At 43.8% G+C, this 23,923-nt stretch overlaps 1 protein-coding gene across 1 annotated transcript in view; it reads right to left on the bottom strand.

Moving 5' to 3' along the window:
* The window catches only part of SDC4 (syndecan 4), a 34,184-nt gene extending 28,414 nt beyond the window's left edge, over window positions 1-5,770 (bottom strand). The window contains exon 1 of the mRNA XM_030211134.1: window positions 5,480-5,770. Within this exon, the coding sequence (XP_030066994.1) occupies window positions 5,480-5,542 (63 nt within the window). The 5' untranslated portion in view covers window positions 5,543-5,770. The remainder of the gene's footprint in view (window positions 1-5,479) is intronic.
* Window positions 5,771-23,923: the final 18,153 nt, after the last annotated feature.

The following is a 23,923-nucleotide window of genomic DNA, read 5'->3' as shown; positions in this document are numbered from 1 at the left end:
GTAAAACAGATGATCTGACATCCAGTATGTCCTTTAAAAGTATGCTATCACCACCTACGCTGGGTCCATGCATATTTCATGTGGTTATGAAATTAACTGCATATAAAAAAAAACTTGACAAAGAGTTAAGGGTTTTCAAAGGACTGTCTGAAAGGGAGAGTGCTTGGATGCGAGGGGAAGGAGACGGGGCATCAACGTCGTTTTATTGAATACGTTTTTGAAAAACACGTGCATATAATAAAAGCCCATTTCGCAGGCCTGTTTTTCAGGTTTGATCTGCATCACAATATTTTACAACCAATTTAAACAAACCTTTGCACTAAGACGAGCCTTATCAATACAGGATCCCGATAAGATGAAGTGCAGAACTACCAAGTCCAGGCTTAGGACAATGCAAATGAAAGTTCTAGGTAAGAGTTTTATGGCCAGATTTTTTCCCCTGCAGCCCACCCCTGTCTGCACTGCTTGTATTAATACCTTGTCCTAAGTTTATAATGTTTAGAACTATATTCTCTCTGTCTCCTTCTCTTTATTAATAATTCCTTGGTTCGTTTAAAGAATAAGTGATGGAGTCAATTTTGAGGACAATTTTTTTTTATTCCAGTACTTGGCTACTACTACTACTACTATTTAGCATTTCTATAGCGCTACAAGGCGTACGCAGCGCTGCACAAACATAGAAGAAAGACAGTCCCTGCTCAAAGAGCTATGTAAGAAAAGTGAGCCAAGTATAGGACAATCAAGCCATTGTGACATCACTGATGAGGTTGGCTCTTATTGGTGGACTGAGGCATTATGACATCACAATATTAGCTCTGGTTACAAGAGACTACTACTACTACTATTTAGCATTTCTATAGCGCTACAAGGCGTACGCAGCGCTGCACAAACATAGAAGAAAGACAATCCCTGCTCAAAGAGCTATGTAAGAAAAGTGAGCCAAGTATAGGACAATCAAGCCATTGTGACATCACTGATGAGGTTGGCTCTTATTGGTGGACTGAGGCATTATGACATCACAATATTAGCTCTGGTTACAAGAGACTACTACTACTACTATTTAGCATTTCTATAGCGCTACAAGGCGTACGCAGCGCTGCACAAACATAGAAGAAAGACAGTCCCTGCTCAAAGAGCTATGTAAGAAAAGTGAGCCAAGTATAGGACAATCAAGCCATTGTGACATCACTGATGAGGTTGGCTCTTATTGGTGGACTGAGGCATTATGACATCACAATATTAGCTCTGGTTACAAGAGACTACTACTACTACTATTTAGCATTTCTATAGCGCTACAAGGCGTACGCAGCGCTGCACAAACATAGAAGAAAGACAGTCCCTGCTCAAAGAGCTATGTAATAAAAGTGAGCCAAGTATAGGACAATCAAGCCATTGTGACATCACTGATGAGGTTGGCTCTTATTGGTGGCCTGAGGCATTATGACATCACAATATTAGCTCTGGTTACTACTACTACTACTACTATTTAGCATTTCTATAGCGCTACAAGGCGTACGCAGCGCTGCACAAACATAGAAGACAGTCCCTGCTCAAAGAGCTATGTAATAAAAGTGAGCCAAGTATAGGACAATCAAGCCATTGTGACATCACTGATGAGGTTGGCTCTTATTGGTGGCCTGAGGCATTATGACATCACAATATCACCTCTGATTACAAGAGACTACTACTACTACTATTTAGCATTTCTATAGCGCTACAAGGCGTACGCAGCGCTGCACAAACATAGAAGAAAGACAGTCCCTGCTCAAAGAGCTATGTAATAAAAGTGAGCCAAGTATAGGACAATCAAGCCATTGTGACATCACTGATGAGGTTGGCTCTTATTGGTGGACTGAGGCATTATGACATCACAATATTAGCTCTGGTTACTACTACTACTACTATTTAGCATTTCTATAGCGCTACAAGGCGTACGCAGCGCTGCACAAACATAGAAGAAAGACAGTCCCTGCTCAAAGAGCTATGTAAGAAAAGTGAGCCAAGTATAGGACAATCAAGCCATTGTGACATCACTGATGAGGTTGGCTCTTATTGGTGGACTGAGGCATTATGACATCACAATATTAGCTCTGGTTACAAGAGACTACTACTACTACTATTTAGCATTTCTATAGCGCTACAAGGCGTGCGCTGCACAAACATAGAAGAAGACAGTCCCTGCTCAAAGAGCTATGTAATAAAAGTGAGCCAAGTATAGGACAATCAAGCCATTGTGACATCACTGATGAGGTTGGCTCTTATTGGTGGCCTGAGGCATTATGACATCACAATATTAGCTCTGGTTACTACTACTACTACTACTATTTAGCATTTCTATAGCGCTACAAGGCGTACGCAGCGCTGCACAAACATAGAAGAAAGACAGTCCCTGCTCAAAGAGCTATGTAATAAAAGTGAGCCAAGTATAGGACAATCAAGCCATTGTGACATCACTGATGAGGTTGGCTCTTATTGGTGGCCTGAGGCATTATGACATCACAATATCACCTCTGATTACAAGAGACTACTACTACTACTATTTAGCATTTCTATAGCGCTACAAGGCGTACGCAGCGCTGCACAAACATAGAAGAAAGACAGTCCCTGCTCAAAGAGCTATGTAAGAAAAGTGAGCCAAGTATAGGACAATCAAGCCATTGTGACATCACTGATAAGGTTGGCTCTTATTGGTGGACTGAGGCATTATGACATCACAATATTAGCTCTGGTTACAAGAGACTACTACTACTACTATTTAGCATTTCTATAGCGCTACAAGGCGTGCGCTGCACAAACATAGAAGAAAGACAGTCCCTGCTCAAAGAGCTATGTAATAAAAGTGAGCCAAGTATAGGACAATCAAGCCATTGTGACATCACTGATGAGGTTGGCTCTTATTGGTGGCCTGAGGCATTATGACATCACAATATTAGCTCTGGTTACTACTACTACTACTATTTAGCATTTCTATAGCGCTACAAGGCGTACGCAGCGCTGCACAAACATAGAAGAAAGACAGTCCCTGCTCAAAGAGCTATGTAATAAAAGTGAGCCAAGTATAGGACAATCAAGCCATTGTGACATCACTGATGAGGTTGGCTCTTATTGGTGGCCTGAGGCATTATGACATCACAATATCACCTCTGATTACAAGAGACTACTACTACTACTATTTAGCATTTCTATAGCGCTACAAGGCGTACGCAGCGCTGCACAAACATAGAAGAAAGACAGTCCCTGCTCAAAGAGCTATGTAATAAAAGTGAGCCAAGTATAGGACAATCAAGCCATTGTGACATCACTGATGAGGTTGGCTCTTATTGGTGGACTGAGGCATTATGACATCACAATATTAGCTCTGGTTACAAGAGACTACTACTACTACTATTTAGCATTTCTATAGCGCTACAAGGCGTACGCAGCGCTGCACAAACATAGAAGAAAGACAGTCCCTGCTCAAAGAGCTATGTAAGAAAAGTGAGCCAAGTATAGGACAATCAAGCCATTGTGACATCACTGATGAGGTTGGCTCTTATTGGTGGACTGAGGCATTATGACATCACAATATTAGCTCTGGTTACAAGAGACTACTACTACTACTATTTAGCATTTCTATAGCGCTACAAGGCGTGCGCTGCACAAACATAGAAGAAAGACAGTCCCTGCTCAAAGAGCTATGTAATAAAAGTGAGCCAAGTATAGGACAATCAAGCCATTGTGACATCACTGATGAGGTTGGCTCTTATTGGTGGCCTGAGGCATTATGACATCACAATATTAGCTCTGGTTACAAGAGACTACTACTACTACTATTTAGCATTTCTATAGTGCTACAAGGCGTACGCAGCGCTGCACAAACATAGAAGAAAGACAGTCCCTGCTCAAAGAGCTATGTAAGAAAAGTGAGCCAAGTATAGGACAATCAAGCCATTGTGACATCACTGATGAGGTTGGCTCTTATTGGTGGACTGAGGCATTATGACATCACAATATTAGCTCTGGTTACAAGAGACTACTACTACTACTACTTAGCATTTCTATAGCGCTACAAGGCGTACGCAGCGCTGCACAAACATAGAAGAAAGACAGTCCCTGCTCAAAGAGCTATGTAAGAAAAGTGAGCCAAGTATAGGACAATCAAGCCATTGTGACATCACTGATGAGGTTGGCTCTTATTGGTGGCCTGAGGCATTATGACATCACAATATCACCTCTGATTACAAGAGACTACTACTACTACTATTTAGCATTTCTATAGCGCTACAAGGCGTACGCAGCGCTGCACAAACATAGAAGAAAGACAGTCCCTGCTCAAAGAGCTATGTAATAAAAGTGAGCCAAGTATAGGACAATCAAGCCATTGTGACATCACTGATGAGGTTGGCTCTTATTGGTGGCCTGAGGCATTATGACATCACAATATCACCTCTGATTACAAGAGACTACTACTACTACTATTTAGCATTTCTATAGCGCTACAAGGCGTACGCAGCGCTGCACAAACATAGAAGAAAGACAGTCCCTGCTCAAAGAGCTATGTAATAAAAGTGAGCCAAGTATAGGACAATCAAGCCATTGTGACATCACTGATGAGGTTGGCTCTTATTGGTGGCCTGAGGCATTATGACATCACAATATCACCTCTGATTACAAGAGACTACTACTACTACTATTTAGCATTTCTATAGCGCTACAAGGCGTACGCAGCGCTGCACAAACATAGAAGAAAGACAGTCCCTGCTCAAAGAGCTTACAATCTAATAGACAAAAAATAAATAAAGTAAGCAGATCAAATCAATTAATGTGTACAGGAAGGAGGAGAGGAGGGTAGGTGGAGACGAGTGGTTACGAGTCAAAAGCAATGTTAAAGAGGTGGGCTTTCAGTCTAGATTTAAAGGTGGCCAAGGATGGGGCAAGACGTAGGGGCTCAGGAAGTTTATTCCAGGCGTAGGGTGCAGCGAGACAGAAGGCGCGAAGTCTGGAGTTGGCAGTAGTGGAGAAGGGAACAGATAAGAAGGATTTATCCATGGAGCGGAGTGCACGGGAAGGGGTGTAGGGAAGGACAAATGTGGAGAGATACTGGGGAGCAGCAGAGTGAGTACATTTATAGGTTAGTAGAAGAAGTTTGAACAGGATGCGAAAACGGATAGGGAGCCAGTGAAGCGACTTGAGGAGAGGGGTAGTATGAGTAAAGCGACCCTGGCGGAAGACGAGACGGGCAGCAGAGTTTTGAACCGACTGGAGATAATTAACCCTATTTAATTCAGTTTAGTAACTTGCTTTTGTTGCAGCCCCTGGTGCTCAGAAGGGAAAGGGCCGGACACTGGAGGGACAGAGATGTCGCTTCGCCCTGCTCAAGGCCTCCGGAAGCCTGTTGACCCCCCTCCCCTCCCCTCCCCCTCTGGTGCTAGAAACGGAAGTTGTGGGGGGGGGAGGGAAGGGGGGGGAGATACCCACCCAGTAAGAATTTATAACTTACCGACTCGGCCGAGACCAGGGCCAAGAGCAACAGAGCGGGCAACGAGCAGAGCCACAGCTTCATCCTTCCTTCCAGGCGCGGCCGGTGAACGAACGAACGAACGTTGTGCGCGCGAGTGAGGGAAAGAGCGCGCGTGAACTTAGTGAAGCACGAGACAAACCACTACAGCCAGCAGCAGCAGCAGCGTCAGGCACGCACGCGCACTCGCTCTCAAACCTCTCTCTCTCTCTCTCTACACGCGCACAGTACGTAATGCGACTGATTCCTGGCCGGGACTGAGCCGGAGCGGCGCCGCTCGCCTGCTTTTATACTAGAGTTCATTTGCTGTGAGCGCGCACGGCACGTCGTCCGCCCCCCGCCCCCGCCCCGATTCACGTCCCTCCTCCCCTCAGCCGGGGGGGCGGGGGAAGTACGCCCAGGCCTTTTCCGTTTTCCGCGTGGTTACGTCACGGCTCAGGCGACGTGAGCCATCGTCATGACGTCACTGGGGGAGAGGCGGGGAGGATGGAGTTTCCCTGCGCCGAAACGGAAATCCCGGCGTGGAGTGTCTGGGGGCGTCGCCGGGGAGGATTCTCGGGACTTGGAGGACTCTCCAGGCAGCTTTACCTTGACTGTATATAGAAGAAACCACCTGGTCCTGACATTATGGAGAAAGAAGTGGGGGATTTGGGGGGAAAAAACAAGACTCAGTAAAACGTTGCGCTTTGTTTTTGTCATTGCAGAATCTTCACAGCATTCTGATTTAAATGAGTAGAAAGAAGCAGTGCCAGTACTCAAATGCTAGGCCACCCTTCAGGGGTTGCAGTGATCACTGAGGGACCCACCCCACAATAGCCAGGCCCATAGGAGCCAACTTTTCAAAATTATTGGGGGTGCTAAGCCCAGTGGAAATAACCCTTCCTTGGACACATACAAGGAATTTTCTCAATATTGGGGGTGCTCAAGCACCCACAGTGTCGGCTCCTATGGCCAGGCCCCCTGCAACCAGTAACAGAACCTATGTTAAGGCAGAATTGTTGTGTAGAGCCTGAGCTCTTTCATTAAAACTTGGGGTCAATTTTAGCAGACAATGGAAAAGGTGCCGCTACTCACTACCCCCAAGTACCCCCTCAAAAAAAGCCCTGGAAAGAAGTACTGTTCAAGGATGTTAGGTGATCTAGGCAAACCTTCAGTCTTGCGCCCTTCTTCCACCCCCATTAAATTTTAGAATCCTCCCCCCCCCCCCTCCCCCACCAAACACAATCACCAGCATCACCCTACACAGAACAATCTGGCTACATGAGTAATCTAAAACTGCTCACCCTTCTTGCTGGTAAAAATACTTTATTGTTTCTAATGCCCCCAACTCACCAATGATTTTAAAGTCATTTTTTTCTTCCATACTGAGATCACGACCTTGTCCCTCTCTGTCCCCCTTACAGTACAACATATCCCGTTTCCCTTCCTACCACGTCCCCCAACAACAGTCAAGTGGCTCCCCTTCCCCTCCCTCCTCTTGGGAGGAAGCTCAGTTCATTTCTACAACAGTACAGCATATCCCGTATTCCTTCCTACCACTTCCTCCAACAGTCCAGTGTCTCTTCTTCCCCTCCCTCCTCAGTTGATTTCTACGTTGGATCTCGCCAAGGGGTACTGGCAGATGCACCTTACTTCAGCCTGCAAAGGAGAAGACTACTTTCTCTGCACTTCAGATGTTGTTCCAGCTCATAGTACTTCCTTTTGGATTTCACGTAACTCCAGCTACATTCCAGGTCCATTGGCAATTATACGGCTGTACACTTCAATGAACATCTATAGTTCAGACTAGAAGTCCCATTTGATCCAAGAGCAAGCAGTCTTGTCAAGCCTGCAGAAAGCTGGGTTGATGGCAAACTTGAAGACGGTTTTTTTCTGGGAGGACATGAAAAACAGCATGTGTGCTATTCTATAGGGAAAGGCAAGTGCAGCCCCAGATCCGGAAAGTGGGAACCATTACCCAAGTATCCATCCCTCAATCCAAGAAGCAAGTTCACACATGTCTCAGATTGATTGGATATTACTGATAGCTTATTCAGAGTTTCATTGACAAGATGGAGCTGTTGACTCGCCTGCTACAGAAGAAAGCTGCAGCTATGGTTCACTAGTCAACTGAACTGAACTTAGTAACATAGTAGATGATGGCAGAAAAAGACCTGCACGGTCCATCCAGTTTGCCCAACAAGATAAACTCATACTGCCTCTGCCTTCCAAGGCCTGATTTTTTAAAAGGGTTCCAGAGTAAGCCTGACGTCAGTGCGGGGTAAAATAGTGAAAACTATTATAAAGAATCAAATTATGGAACACATAGATAAACATGGTTTAATGGCATAGAGTCAGCATGGGTTCAGCCAAAGGAAGTCTTGTCTCACCAATTTGCTTCATTTCTTTGAAGACATGAATAAATGTGGCTAAAGGTGAGCCAGTTGATGTATCTAGATTTTCAGAAAGCTTTTGACAAAGTTCCTCATGAGAGACTCCTGAGAAAGTTAAAAAGTCATGGGATAGGAGGCAATGTTCTGTTGTCGATTAGGAATTAGTTATTGGAAAGAAAACAGAAGGTAGGGTTAAATGGCCATTTCTCTTAATGGAGGAGGGTGAATAGTGGAGTGCCGCAGAGATCTGCACTAGGACCACAGCTATCTAATGTTTATAAATGATCTGGAAATTGGAACAATAAGTGAGATGATTACAATTGCAGATGACACAAAACCATTCAAGGTTGTTAAAACACATGCAGACTGTGAAAAATAGCTGGAAGACCTTAGAAAATTGGAAGACTGGGCATCCAAATGGGAGATGAAATTTATTGTGGACAAATGCAAAGTGATGCACATTGGGAAGAATAACTCAAATCATAGTTACCTGATCTAGGGTCCACCTTGGGTTCAGCACCCAAGAAAAAGATCTAGGTGTTGTTGTAGACAATATGCTGAAATCTTCTGCCCAGTGTACGGCGGTGGCCATAAAAAGCAAACAAGATGCTAGGAATTATTAGAAAACGGATGCAAAATAAGACCAAGAATATTATAATGTCTCTGTATTGCTCCATGGTGCAACCACACCTTGAGTACTGCGTTCAGTTCTGGTCGTCGTATGTCAAAAAAGATATAGTGGAATTAGAAATGGTTAAAAAAAGAGCAACCAAAATGATAAAGGGGATGGAACTCCTCTTATATCAGGAAAGGCTAAAGAGGTTAGGTCTCTTCAGCTTGGAAAAGAGATAACTGAGGGGAGATGTGACTGAGGTCTCCAAAATCTAGAGTGGTGTAAAATGAGTAGAAGTGATTTTTTTTTTCACTTTTTCAAAAAGTACAAAGACCAGAGGACACTCATTAAAATTACATGGTAATACTTTTAAAACAAATAGGAGGAAATATTTTTTCACTCAATGAATAATTAAGCTCTGGAACTCATTGCCAGAGGATGTGGTAACAGCGGTTTGCATAGCTGGGTTTAAAAAAGGTTTGGACGTTCTGTAACTAGATGGGTGGGTGTTTCTTGGTAGGGAGGAGAGGGGATTGGGGGATATTGTGTTAAAACAAAAATTGGTCATTGTTGTACAGTTTTGTGTGTTTGTTTCAAGTGACATCAATAAACTAAAATAATAATATCCATAAAAAAAGATTTGGACAAGTTCCTGGAGGAAAAGTCCATATTCTGCTATTGAGACAAACATGGGAAAGCCACTGTTTGCCCAGGGATTGATAGCATGGAATGTTGCTACTATTTGGGTTTCTGCCAGGTACTTACTACTACTACTTAACATTTCTAAAGCGCTACTAGGGTTACGCAGCGCTGTACAATTTAACATAGAGAGACGGTCCCTGCTCAAGGAGCTTACAATCTATAAGAGACAAGTGAACGGACAGTCCGATAGGGGCGGTCAAATTGGGGCACTCTGGATTTAGTGAATGGTAAGAGTTAGGTGCCGAATGCAGCATTGAAGAGGTGGGTTTTAAGCAAAGACTTGAAGATGGGCAGGGAGGAGGCTTGGTGTAAGGGCTCAGGAAGGTTGTTCCAAGCATAGGGTGAGGCGACCTTGTGACCTGGATTGGCCAATGTTGGAAACAGGATACTGGGCTAGATGGACTGTTGGTCTGACCCAGTATGGCTGTTCTTATGTTCGTATTATTGAATACTAGTTGTAAGTCCACATTCACATGCCTAACTTTAGGTGTTCTATACTTCGTGCATGGAACTTTGTGACACACCTTTGACCCACCCAAGCCCCTACTCCCCTTGGAGTTCTACACTCTGAAATTTGAGCGATTAATTTACAGATTACCAACTAAGGGCAGTTATATGCATAATTGCCAATTAACACCAATTGTAGACAATAATCAGTTGTTAAGGCCAATTAGCTGCTAATTACTCCATTAAATTATGCACAAAACTGACCTCATTATATATATCTCATCTCTTTAACAAGGTATACTACAATGACCCATAATGTCTTTGACATGGTCAACCATGACATATTACTACACATCCTGGAATACTTTGGAGTGGGAGGTAATGTTCTTAACTGGTTTAGAGGATTCATAACAACAAGATCCTACCAAGTAACTACTAAAGCAGAGATATCAGCCCCATGGAAACACGAATGCGGAGTTCCCCAAGGATCCCCCCTCTCACCAACACTCTTTAACCTAATGATGACACTACTAGCCAAACTACTAGACAATCAAAATCTCAACCCATACATTTATGCAGATGATGTTACGATTTACATCCCATTCAAAAATGACCTAAAGAAAATCACCAATGAAATCAACCAAAGCTTCCAAATCCTGCACTCATAGGCGGATGCATTTCAACTAAAACTCAATGCAGAGAAAACACAATCCACCTTATAATCGAAAGAGAAAAACGCCCATATTCCGACCTAAATCGGGAGATGGACGTCTTTCTCTCACGGGCGCCCAAATCGGTATAATCGAAAGCCGATTTTGGGCGTCTTCAACTGCACTCCGTCGCAGGAACGAATAAAGTTGATGGGGGCATGTTGGAGGCATGGCGAAGGCGGAACTGGGGCGTGGTTATCAGTCGAGGAGAGATGGGCGTCTTTTTTTTGGACCCTTTTTTTCACGAACAAGTCCCAAAAAAGTGCCCCAACTGACCAGATGACCACTGGAGGGAATCGGGGATCACCTGCCTTGTCTCCCCCAGTGGTCACTAACCCACTCCCACCAAAAAAAAACCCCACTATACAAACTTTTTTTTGCCAGCCTGTATGCCAGCCTCAAATTCCGTGCCCACCTCCACGACAGCAGAATGTGTTCTATCCTCTGACAGCCTTTCCCTGGTTCTGATGTGGGTCTCGGGTGAGTATGACATCTTTTCTGTTAAGGGCACTGCAGAGTCACATCAGCAATGCATTGTGGTGGGTGTAGGGTATTGGGCTCCGTGATTCCACTAGCTTGTGTTAAATGCTCACGATGTTGGTAGTTGGTAGGCTCTACTCCCATGGTGTTTTTCCCTCTGCTTACTGGGTCAGAGTGTGCCCTGTTTTGTTTCCGGTAGTCCATGAGGTAGTGGCCATTTTTGTAAGCCAGTTTTAGATTCTGTTCATCTGTTAGCCACGTTATAGCACTTAGTTCTTACCTTGAATGTTGCTGAAAGAGGGCATTGAGGCTTATTTTCAAAGCACTTAGCCTCCCAAAGTTCCATAGAAACCTATGTAACTTAGCCTCCCAAAGTGCTTTGAAAATATGCCTTATTGTACACCATTCTGCCAGCTCGGACCTACTGCTAATCTCAGTACCAGTTAGACTCGTTGCCAGTGGGGCACAACCTCTGATCTGCAGTTAACTGTGAGTAAAGGTGCTTATTCAAATAAAGGACGTTTTCAGCGAGATTAGTCTTCAGGTGTCAACTGCTGTGCCAAGGTTATACAGCAGCAACAAGTCCTGTCCCTAGAGCACTTTCAGTGGGTACTGCAGTGCACTTCAAGCAGGCAGACCCAGGCCCATCCCCCCCCACCTGTAACACTTGTGGTGGTAAATGGGAGGCCTCTGAAACCCACTGTACCCACATGTAGTTGCCCCCTTCACCCCTAAGAGCTATAGCAGTGTTGTACATTTGTCCCTCCCACGACCAAATGGCTTGGATTAGGACGTTTCTGAGTTGGACGTTTTTATTTTCCATTATTGCAAAAAAAAACAAAAAAAACTGCCCAGCTCAGAAAGGATCAAATCCATGGCATTTGGTCCATCCAAACCGTATTTTCGAAACAAAAGATGGACGCCCATTTTTTTCAAAAATACAGTCTGTCCCGCTTCTTCACGTACCCATTTTCAGACATAGACGCCCATGGAGATGGGCGTTCACGTTCGATTATGTCCCTCAATGTCTCATTTTTACTTCACAACACAACAAAAATAAATTCTCCACCATAACCACTCCAAACTTCTCCCTCCCCGTCTCAAATAATTTGAAAATTCTTTACCATTGACCGAAATCTTACACTTGAAAATCACGTGAAGAATACAACTAAGAAAATGTTCCATTCCATGTGGAAACTCAAAAGAGTAAAACCTTACTTCCCAAGGGCAATCTTTCACAACCTGGTACAGTCAATGGTATTAAGTCATCTGGACTACTGCAATGCACTTTATGTTGGGTGTAAAGAACAGACCATCAAAAAACTTCAGACAGCCCAGAATACCGCAGCTAGACTCATATTTGGGAAAACAAAATATGAAAGTGCAAAACCCTTGAGAAAGAAATTACACTGGCTCCCACTTAAAGAACGTACCGCATTCAAGATCTGCACAATTGTTCATAAAATCATCTACGGAGATGCCCCGACCTACAGGCTAGACCTAGTGGACCTACCACCCAGAAACGCAAAAAAATCTTCCCGCACCTTTCTCAACTTACACTTCCCCAGTTGTAAGGGATTAAAATACAAACTAACTCACGCGACCAAGTTTTTCTTATATGGGTACACAGCTGTGGAATGCACTTCCAACTCACCTGAGAACGATCAACGAACTAACTAACTTCCGCAAATCTCTGAAGACTTACCTCTTTGATAGAGCCTATAACGAGAACCCATAGCTAACCTCAACACAGCACCTTTCAACTTCAGGCAGAATGTATCTCTCTACAATTACTTGATCAAATTCTTTTGTCTTCCTTGACTTCTTTGTAACACCAAAATGTACACTTTGTAACATCATATGTACGCTTCACCCTGTATGGCGATGCCACAACAGGTCATTGTAAGCCACATTGAGCTTGCAAATAGGTGGGAAAATGTGGGATACAAGTGAAATAAATAAAAAAATTAATAATAAGAACTGTAATGCTATATCACTTACTTAATATTCGTAATGTTTTCTCCTTCTACCTGATTGCTTAATGTTATTATGTTATCCATGTTCTATATGTAATACCAACTGAATGTTTTCTCTTTTTACCTGATTCTTATTATGTCATCCATGTTCTCTATATAATATCAATTGTTATCTGTACTCTGGGATGGCAAAAGTCATGACGGAAAATTGTAAGCCACATTGAGCCTGCAAATAGGTGGGGAAATGTGGGATACAAATGCAACAAATAAAATAAATAAATATCGCATTTATTATTTTGTGCATTAGGTTTTGAAAGTATAAGTGATGATTCAGGGCTTGGGTGGAATTGTGAGTGGGGACTTGGACATTAGCAGAGGGGATAGTGAGGATTAAGAAATTGTCCAGGGGATTAGGAGGACAATGAGGACTAGTTGAGTAGGGCTGTTAGACCAAGTGCAGAAATATGGAGAGGGGAGATAACTTGAAAAACTTGGAGGATTTGGGGAGGGATTGGGAGGCTAATGAGTGGGTGAGAGACAAAGGCAGGGGACAGGTCTTTGAAGAAGGTAAGAGAGGGTAGAAATGGGGGAAGGGAAAGGGGAAAAAAGAGGGACTGGAGGTGGTGAGGAGATAAGTGATAGGGAAGGAGCTGAGTGAGAGTCCTCCACCTACAGTCCTATCAGTGGGGGGTGCTGTTTCATTATATTTTCAATAATAAGAGACAGGCAAGCTCTACCTGACCCCCACCCCCACCCCACCCCGGCAGCAATGCAGATGGAGGACTCCCGCTCAGTTTAAAGGGAACAGTGAGGACAACCCCTTGAGCCAAGCCTGAGTGGGATAATAAGAGAGTAAACATTAGGGGAGGAGAAAGGTAATAACAGGATGTAACCTTGTTTTTAATGTAAGCAAATGACACAGCTAATACATTTGTCACTGACTATATAGCACTGTCTGTGATATGAATGATGAGTAGCAGTCCCAACATGACAGTCTTATAGCATAAGACACCATCTGCAGCCATACAGGTTTTTTATTTGAACTTGCTTTAACGCATACGAGGCTTCTTTAATTTTTAAAACATATGGCACAGGACAAGGGTCTCCTTTCAGCCTGCAGTGGAAAATGCCAGCTGCTGTTCCGCTCTGTGCTCTGGTACCCTGCCAGAAATACAGACAGGGGTGTGACAGTCAACAGAGCAATCTCATTGGCTGATGCATCCTTCCCTTCCTCCCTCTCTGTCTCCCAGGGTTCTTAAGGCTGCTGTCCCGAGCAGTAGCCACTGTGGCAGGCCTTCAGTACTTTCTGGGCTCCTCTCTACACTCTGCTCCTGCTGTTTAGTATGTGACTGTAACCTGCAGACACCCAGTTCCAACTCAGCAGGGGTCGAAAGCCAAAATGCATCTGGAATGGGACAATATAAGAGTTGCCTTCAGTCCAAGTGCAGAAATCTGGTTCTGACATCAGATAGGAAAAGCAGTTTATGAAACTAAAGGAAAGCCCATTCCTGAACTGTCCTACACTTCCAGATTACAGTCACCATTAAGTAAATCTACTGTTTTAATAACTTCATGCAAACGCATTCAAGTCGTTGTGTGCGTATGGGCAGGGAGCAGAGAGAGTGGTTCACTCTGTGTGTGTGAGAGACTAACATTGCCAGAAGTTTTTTCTGTGGGGCCCTTTTACTATGGAGTCCAAAGCACATCAAATTGGAGCTACCGCGTGCCCCAGGCGGTAATTCTATTTTTGACGCATGTCCAAAACACGCAGTAGAAAATACTTTCTATTTTCTACCACGTGGTGCTTACCCAGCGGTAATCGGCAGTTTACGCATGCTGACACTTACTACCCGGTTAGCAAGTGAGACCTTACTGCTAAGTCAGTGGGTGGCGATAAGGTCTCAGGCCAAAAATGGACGCACGCTGGTTTTAATTTTGCTGCGCATCCATTTTCGGCCACAAAAAAGGCCTTTTTTCCAGGCGCACTGAAAAATGGACCTGCGCACATCCAAAACACACGTCAACACCAGCGCAGGCCACTTTTTGGCACGCCTTAGTAAAAGGGCCCCTGTGTAAGTGTGGGCATGGCCTAGTGCAGCAGAGTTAGTGTAGACCCCCTGGTGGTGGAAAATAATATTACACCTATTACGATATGTCACCATAGTTTTCCCAATTAATCTCAACACCAAACCAGGAGATTTAACGTTAAAAATATGTTTTTATTATATTATCAATTTAATTTCAAAACTTACAGATGTCAAATTAATACATATTTTAATTACAGGATTTCAGAATTATGTCAGAAGCTAACTTCACAAACACAGTTTCAGATAAATATACATTTATATATTACAGCTAGACATTGAAATTCTTAAGGTTTCCCCAAAGATCGTGGAGGTCGGGGCTGTAGTGCTCCACAAATGTTGTGGATATATTGCTCCAGGACAGGTCAGACTGGACAGCAGCACTCTTTGTCCCTTTCTTGTGGGTGGGGCTTGTGCCAGGACTTCCGGCTTGTGGGCAAAGCCATGAAGTGGGAAGAGTGCCATTTGGAGAAAGGAAAATTTGCAAAGTTTAGAAGTGGTAGGAGCAGAATGAAGACCCTGGCAAGGTAAAGAAAATATTTTGTATACATTTTATTTGGTTTTGGGGGAAAGTGTGCTGCTGCTCATGACAGATGGCAGCCCTTTCTGGCTCATGTCACCTGCTGCAGACACCTCAACATTCCAAAGTGCTGAATTCAGGCAATTGGGGCGGGGCGGGGCGGTGATGCCAAATGTGAACATATTACCCTTTTTTTTTTAACTGATCTTATGATTTGTTTTTTGCTTTTAACTCCTAACTCCAATTTACTTGTCGGTACTCATGTCTGTTTTATCATTCTCACCTTAAGTAATTCCCTTATTGTTCCTGTTTGTCTTGATTAGATTGTAAGCTCTGTAAAGCAGGGACTGTCTCTTCATGTTGAGTGTTCAGCACTGTGTATGTCTAGTAGTGCTATAGATAGAAGCAGTAGTAGTAATAAGTCCCCAGGGGCAATGGTGCAACTCCAGCATGCATGACAGCTTTCCTCCTGCTGAGCCTAACGCAGCTTCCCCCTTCCCCCCTCCTCCTGTTCCAGCCCCAAGCTTAAAGAGGAGTGATGGGGCCTACTCCACTCATAGACTCAATGGTTTGAGGAGATGTCTAAGGTGGGTGGGAAAAAGGTGGGATGGGATGTGGTGGGGCAAGTAAAATCCTTAGGTAGGAGGGAACACTTACATCAGCAGGGAACATAAGAACATACAGATAGCCATACTAGGTCAAAGCATTGCCTAGTAACCAAGTAAATGGTCAGTATTCTCAATGGAGAAGGGTAGTTAGTGGGGTTCCCCAGGGGCCTGTGCTGAAACTGTTGCTTTTTAACATATTTATAAATGATCTAGAGATGGGAGTAACTAGTGAGGTAATTATATTTGCTGACAACATAAAGTTATTAAAAGTTGTTATATTGCAAGAGGATTGTGAAAAACTACAAGAGGACATTACGAGACTGGGAAACTGGGCATCCAAACGGCAGATGACGTTTAATGTGAGCAAGTGCAATGTGGGAAAGAGGAACCTGAACTAACTATAGCTACATAATGCAAAGTTCCACATTAGGAGTCACTGGCCAGGAAAGGGATCTAGGCGTCATCATTGATGATGCATTGAAACCCTCTGCTCAGTGTGTGGTGGCAGATAAGAAAGCAAATACAATGTTCGATATTATTAGGAAAGGAATGGAAAACTAAAATGAGGATGTTATAATGCCTTTGTATCACTCCATGGTGCAACCGCACCTCGAATACTGTGTGTAGTTCTGGTCACCACATCTCAAAAAAAGATATAGTGGAATTATAAAAGGTACACAAAAGGGAGATGAAAATGATAAAGGGGATGGGACGACTTACCTATGAGGAAAGGCTAAAGCGGCTGGGGCTCTTCTGCTTGGAGAAAAGACGGCCGAGGGGAGATATGATAGAGGTCTATAAAATAATGAGTGAAGTGGAACGGGTAGACATGAATTGCTTGATAACTAGCCGCTTTAGCCTTTCCTCATAGGGAAGTCATCCCATTGCCAGAGGATGTGGTTACAGCAGTTAGCTTATCTGGGTTTAGAAAAAGTTTGGGACAAGTTCCTGGAGGAAAAGGCAATAGTCTGCTATTTAGATAGACATGGGGGGAAGCCACTGCTTGCCTTGGGATCAATAGCATGGAAAGTTGCTGCTGTTTGGGTTTCTGCCTGGTACTTGTGACCTGACTTGACCACTGTTGGAAACAGGATACTGGGCTAGATGGACCATTGGTCTGACCCATTATGGCTGTTCTTATGTTGTAGTGAACACAGGGCAGTGGGATCAGGTCAGACTCTATGCCTCTTGCTTTGCCACAAGCCATAGAACAAGGGTGTCAAACATATCCAAATCCAAGAAACCCTCAATAGCTGCTTCTACTATTTGTGACAACAGCTCTGCCTCTCTCCTTACATCGAGAAGGTAAATCTTATCCCAGTTGTGCACGCCATGGTAACATCAAGACTGGATTACTGTAATGCACTTCACAATGGTCTGACTACAAAGGGCCTGCAGCAGCTCCAGTTGATTCAGAATGCAGCAGCAAGACTCAAAGAAGGTTGCAAGCGGCGTGACCACATCACACCATTTTTGCAAAAACTTCATTGGCTACCAGTACAGTACAGGGCTAAATTTAAAACTCTATGTCGGATCTTCAAGGCCCTTAAAGGAAATGGCCCCGAGTACCTGAAGAATAGGATGATCCTCCACACACCGCCAAGGACACTAAGGTCCTCCCAAGGACTTTCACTAACCACACCCTCTGCAAAAGACATTAAGCAATGTGATACCTGCAAGCGAGCCTTCCCCAGAGTAGCCCCCACACTCTGGAATGCACTCCCTGAAAGGCTTCGCTCAACACAAGGCTATTTCTACTTCAGGAAGCAGGTGAAAGTTTGGCTCTTCAACCAGGCCTTTAATGGAAGAAGTAACTAAAGTGTTAGTCTCACTCACTCACACACACAAGGAGTGATATGGGCCACACATTCTGCAGCAGGACATGTTTATCCACTCCTACTCTAGCTGGGATAATATTTAACCATCTCTCTGACCACATATGCAACTTTCCTTAAATTAGTCACCTTACTTTCTAACTCCTCTTACTCTCTTACCTATCTATATGTTCCATCTTTGCTTATACCCTACACATTCAATTAAAATGTTCTATTATGTATTGCATTGGCATTATAAGTAGTATACTATCAGGTGAATTTTTGAAAGAGAAGGGCGCCCGTCTTCCGACACAAATCGGGAGATGAGCGTCCTTCTCGCATGGTCGCCCAAATTGGCATAATCGAAAGCCGATTTTGGGCGCCCTCAACTGCTTTCCGTTGCAGGGACGACCAAAGTTCACGGGGGCATGTTGGCAGTGTAGCGAAGGCGGGACTGGGGTGTGCTTAGGAGATGGGCGTCCTTGGCCGATAATGGAAAAAAGAAGGGCGTCCCTGACGAACATTTGGGCGACTTGGTCCATTTTTTTTCACGACCAAGCATCAAAAAGGTGCCCAAACTGACCAGATGACCACTGGAGGGAATCGAGGATGACCACCCCTTACTCCCCCAGTGGTCACTAACCCCCTCCCACCCTCAAAAAAAATCTTTAAAAATACTTCTTTGCCTGCCTCTATGCCAGCCTCAAAGGTCATACTCAGGTCCATTGCAGCAGTATGCAGGTACCTGGAGCAGTTGTAGTGGGTGCAGTATACTTCAGGCAGGTGGACCCAGGCCCTTCCCCCCCCCTACCTGTTACACTTGGGTTGGTAAATGTGAGCCCTCCAAAACCCACTGTACCCACATGTAGGTTCCCCCCTTCATCCCTAAGGGCTATGGTAGTGGTGTACAGTTGTGTGGATTGGGGGGGGGGGGCTCAGCACCCAAGGTAAGGGAGCTATGCACCTGGGACCTTTTTCTGAAGTCCACTGCAGTGCCCCCTAGGGTGCCCGGTTGGTGTTCTGGCATGTCAGGGGGACCAGTGCACTATGAATGCTGGCTCCTCCCACGACCAAATGGCTTGGATTTGGTCATTTTTGAGATGGGTGTCCTCGGTTTCCATTATCACCGAAAACCGGGGACAACCATCTCAAAAATGACCTAAGGATGACCATCTCTAAGGTCGACCTAAATTTCATGATTTATTCTTACTGTTATTGCTCACCGCCTTGAGTGAATTCCTTCAAAAAGGTGGTAAATAATTTATTTATTTATTTGTAGCATTTGTATCCCACATTTTCCCACCAATTTGCAGGCTCAATGTGTATTGTCTAATCATTGACTAAACCTCCACCACCCTTTGCTAATCTTATATATGAAGATATATTTCTGTTTATCAATATGCTATCATCTAATTTTATGCAGCACTTAGCTTGAACAAGTTGGTGCTCTTAAAACCCCGACAGGTCCCCGTTTCGTGGCTACTTTTTCAAGGGGGAGTCACCAGTTCAAGTAACTGTCTCAAGGGCAGACTAGATGGACCATGCAGGTCTTTTTCTGCTGTCATCTACTATGTTACTATGTTAATAATGGCTTATGGACTTCTGTTTTAGGAAGCTATCCAAACCTTTTTTAAACCCCACTAAGCTAACTGCTTTTACTACATTCTCTGGCAATAGAGCTCCAAGGAGGCACCTCCCTCCCCCTTCCCCTCTCCTCCTCTATTCAGCCACATCTAAGAGGAAAACACCCTCCCCATCAGTCAGCAGCACACTTAGAAGTGGTTTTATTCCTAATGCAGTCTGCCCTGCTCTATGCTAAGAAGCTATTTACAGGCTGCCTTTCTTTTTTCCTCTCAAGGGTAGTAGAGAGATGGTAGGAGGCCAACTCCCCTCAGGGTGATCTCCCTCTTTAACTGACTGTGGTTGCAGCTTCAGGAGCCAAGCATTGTTCTCTGATTAATATATGTCCCATTGCTGAGTACTGGGAACTTCCACTTAGTGACGTAAGGAACAGTTAGAGGAGCTGGGCTGAGTCTGAATTCCAGTCTAACCGAACATGGCTTCCGCCCTGCACCATCCTTAGACTGAGTGCAGGCTGCCACCTGCTGCCACCAGACAGACAGAAAGAAAGTAGACTTCCAGTGCAGAAATGCATGTGCACCATGTCACGTGTATGCCAGAGAGAGCCCACATTTGTCCTACAGACACTGACAGAGAGGCACCTATGCCCGAAAAAATAGCGTAAGAGACCAGGAAATGGCATTAGAAAGCAGTGGAACATACCATCATAACACCTATACATTTAAACGCTAATATATAGAGATACATGACTTGAGTTTGTACAGGTTGCCTGTCTAAGTAGTTAAAAAAGTGCCTATTTTAAGTCACCATAGGTGAGTCCCAAAACCAGGATCAGAGACAACCAAGGAGTGGAGGCAACTGCTACCGGAAACTTTAAATGGTATCCGATTGAAAACAATGTACCTACATTAATCTAAAAATACATTAAAACAAAGAATATATAAATGAAAACATTGAATGACACATGTATTTTATGTTTCATCCTGCGTTCTTTAAATATTCATTTCACTTTTCATATATGTTAGTTGTTTTTAATATATATGTTAAGTGGATGTAAATTCTTTTCAATAGGAAACGTGCCAGAACATGGCTGTGTCGGGTCTGTGAGTGAATAGGATAAAGAACATCGTTCAAACTTTTCTTGAAGCAGTTAATCTCTTTGGATTTGAGATATTTTTCTCTGGTTAAATGGTCAGTATTCTCAATGAAGAAGAGTAGACAGTGGGGTTCCCCAGGGGTCTGTGCTGGGACAGCTGCTGTTTAACATATTTATAAATGATCTAGCCATGGGAGTAACTAGTCAGGTAATTAAATTTGCTGACGACACAAAGTTATTCAAAGTTAAATTTATTTATTTATTTATTTATTTATTTATTTATTGCATTTGTATCCCACATTTTCCCACCTTTTTGCGGGCTCAAAGTGGCTTACAATACATTATGAATAATGGAAATTACATTTTGTTCCAATTCGGTTATGGATTACATTGTGAAGAGTTATACAAAACAAATCAAATCAACTCAAAGTATCGTTAAGGAATATATCAATGGAAAAGAACATAAAAACATTGAAAGGAAAACAGCGAGAAACTAGAGATTCTGAGGACAATATATAACATATAAAAAACGAATAGCCTATGGTATATATTTTCTGTGATTAAAGGTATGAGTGTGGTGAGATTTCAGGATTGAGAATTCATAAGTGGATGTGTTGATGTATAAACGGAGCAGTGAGTGTGGATTTTATATGTTTTGGTTCTTTCCGTAGATTTTATCAAAAAGATGTGTTTTCAGTAATTTGCGGAAGTTGGTTTGTTCGTGAATCGTTTTCAGGTTGCGCGGAAGTGTGTTCCAGTACTGCGTGCTCATGTAGGAAATCACGAGAGGATTGTGAAAAATTGTAAGAGGACCTTATGAGACTGGGAGACTCCAAATGGCAGATGACATTTAATGTGAGCAACTACAAAGTGATGCATGTGGGAAAGAGGAACCTGAATTATAGCTACATAATGCAAGGTTCCACATTAGGATGCACCGACCAAGAAAGGGATCTAGGTGTCATCACTGATGATACATTGAAACCAGGGGCGTAGCTACATGGGGCCACAGGGGCATGGGCCCCCCGCCGCCCCTTTGGACCCCCATTGTCTTCAGCGCCGATCTCCAGGCCAGCGCGTTGCTGCAGCTGATCTGGAAGGACTCTGTTTCTGTGTCCTCCTGCCGTCCTGCATGTTCCTACATACAGGCTGCACGTAGGAACATGCAGGACATCAGGACGACTCACACAGAAACAGAATCCTTTCAGATTAGCTGCAGCAACGCGCCAGCCCGGAGACCGGCGCTGAAGAGGACTTTGGCTGGCGGGGGTTGGGGACCCCAGCCAGCACAGGTACCTGACGGCAGCAGCGAGGGAGGGTTGGCGGTGGTGGGAAGGGGGGGGGGTCAAAAGGGGAGGGGCTAAAGTGTGCCCCCTCACCTTGGGCTCTGGACCCCCCTCCCGCCGAAGTCTGGCTACGCCCCTGGTTGAAACCCTCTGCTCAGTGTGCAGCAGCGACTAAGAAAGCAAATAGAATGTTAGGTATTGTTAGGAAAGGAATTGAAAACAAAATGCCTTTGTAATGCTCCATAGTGCGACCGCATCTCGAATATTGTGTTCAATTCTGGTCGCCGCATCTCAAAAAAATATAGTGGAATTAGAAAAGGTGCAGAGAAGGGCGACGAAAATGACAAAGGGGATGGGACGACTTCCCTATGAGGAAAGGCTAAAGTGGCTAGGGCTCTTCAGCTTGGAGAAAAGGTGGCTGAGGGGAGATATGATAGAGGTCTATAAAATAATGAGTGGAGTTGAACGGATAGATGTGAAGCGTCTGTTTACGCTTTCCAAAAATACTAGGACTAGGGGGCATGCGATGAAGCTACAATGTAGTAAATTTAAAACGAATCGAAGAAAATATTTCTTCACTCAACGTGTAATTAAACTCTGGAATTAGTTGCCAGAGAATGTAGTAAAAGCAGTTAGCTTAGTGGGGTTTGAAAAAGGTTTGGCTGGCTTCCTAAAGGAAAAGTCCATAGACCATTGTTAAAATGGACGGGGAAAATGCACTGCTTATTTCTAGAATAAGCAACATAAAATGTACTGTTTTGGGATCTTGCCAGGTAATGTGACCTGGATTGGCCACTGTTGGAAACAGGATGCTGGGCTTGATGGACCTTCGGTCTGTCCCAGTATGACAATACTTATGAACTTATATGTACTTATGTCTGCCATAGTGGAACAAAGCAAAAGCATCCAGAGCTAAAAGTTAGATGATGTGGTCTAGACCTGTTTGAATCGCGCCCGAGTCAGAAAAAGGTACCTTAAATTACCCAATAACCATTGGAGGGATTAAGGCATGACCCCCCTTCTCCCTCAATGGCAACTGACTCCCTTCCACCCCCCCAAAGATGTGAAAGAAACAGTACATACCAGTCTTCGACAGCTTCAGATGTTATGTTCAGTCCTATTAGAGTACCAGCAGGAGGAGCCTAGTGGTCGGTGCAGTGCACTGTAGCGAAGGGGACCCAGGCCCACATCCCACTCTAACTGGTATACATGTGGTAGAAAGTGTGAGCCCTCCAAAACCCACCAAAAGTCTACTGTACCCAAACATAGGTGACACCTGCAACCATACAGTTGGGTACAGTAGGCTTTTTGTTGGGTTTTGGAGGGCTCCCCATACAATATAAGGGGGTAACGGTGATATGTGTACCTCTATTATGACCAGAACACTGGTTTCTTCTATCATAGTAAATAAAATTTAAGATTTTACTTCTAACCTTCAAGACACTATAGTCAGGAATATGAGAATATTTGTCTAATTTTCTTTTAATCTGTTCCTCTGCCAGACCTCTCTGCTCTAGTCTCCGTGTTACTTCTTCACAAAGCCTTTGCCGTTAGTGCCTCCTTACCTCTGGGAAGAACTTTCGCTTTCCCGTTTTATAAAAGCAAGCAGGAGGAGGGACCTGTTAAGCATATGGGTGGGTGTTATGTGCGCCATCTTATTTCCACTTAACATATGTAATTTAGAGATAAATATTCAGCCACTGGCAGTCAGCATTTTTTGGGCCACTGCGAGCTTTATCCATGTCCAGGCATTTAACTGCAGAAGTGCTGCCTCCACCTCTGGACTGCCCACAAACTCGTCAATTTCAGCTAAGTACCATGGAATATTTGTCAAGAGATTTAAAGAGCTGTTTAAATCGCTTTGAATATTGACCCCTTGTTTATCAATGGTACTATGTTGTAATTGTTTCATATATGCAACTTTTCTTCTGTATTTTAAAGACTAATTTCTATTATTTTGTAAGCTTGTTTTAAATTTTTCATTAGATATTCAGCCTGATATTAAGTCTACAATGGTCAGTGGTTTTTTTAAATGCCACCTGCCACAGGTAAAAGTCAGCAGATTTTCCAAATCGGTATGTGAGTACTTCCTAATGCTGAATGTTCAGGAATAAACTCTCTGCTTACCAGCAATATT

Source organism: Microcaecilia unicolor, chromosome 8 (genome assembly GCF_901765095.1).
Source record: "Microcaecilia unicolor chromosome 8, aMicUni1.1, whole genome shotgun sequence".
NCBI lineage: Eukaryota > Metazoa > Chordata > Amphibia > Gymnophiona > Siphonopidae > Microcaecilia > Microcaecilia unicolor.
This window is presented reverse-complemented; position numbering and strand designations above follow the sequence as displayed.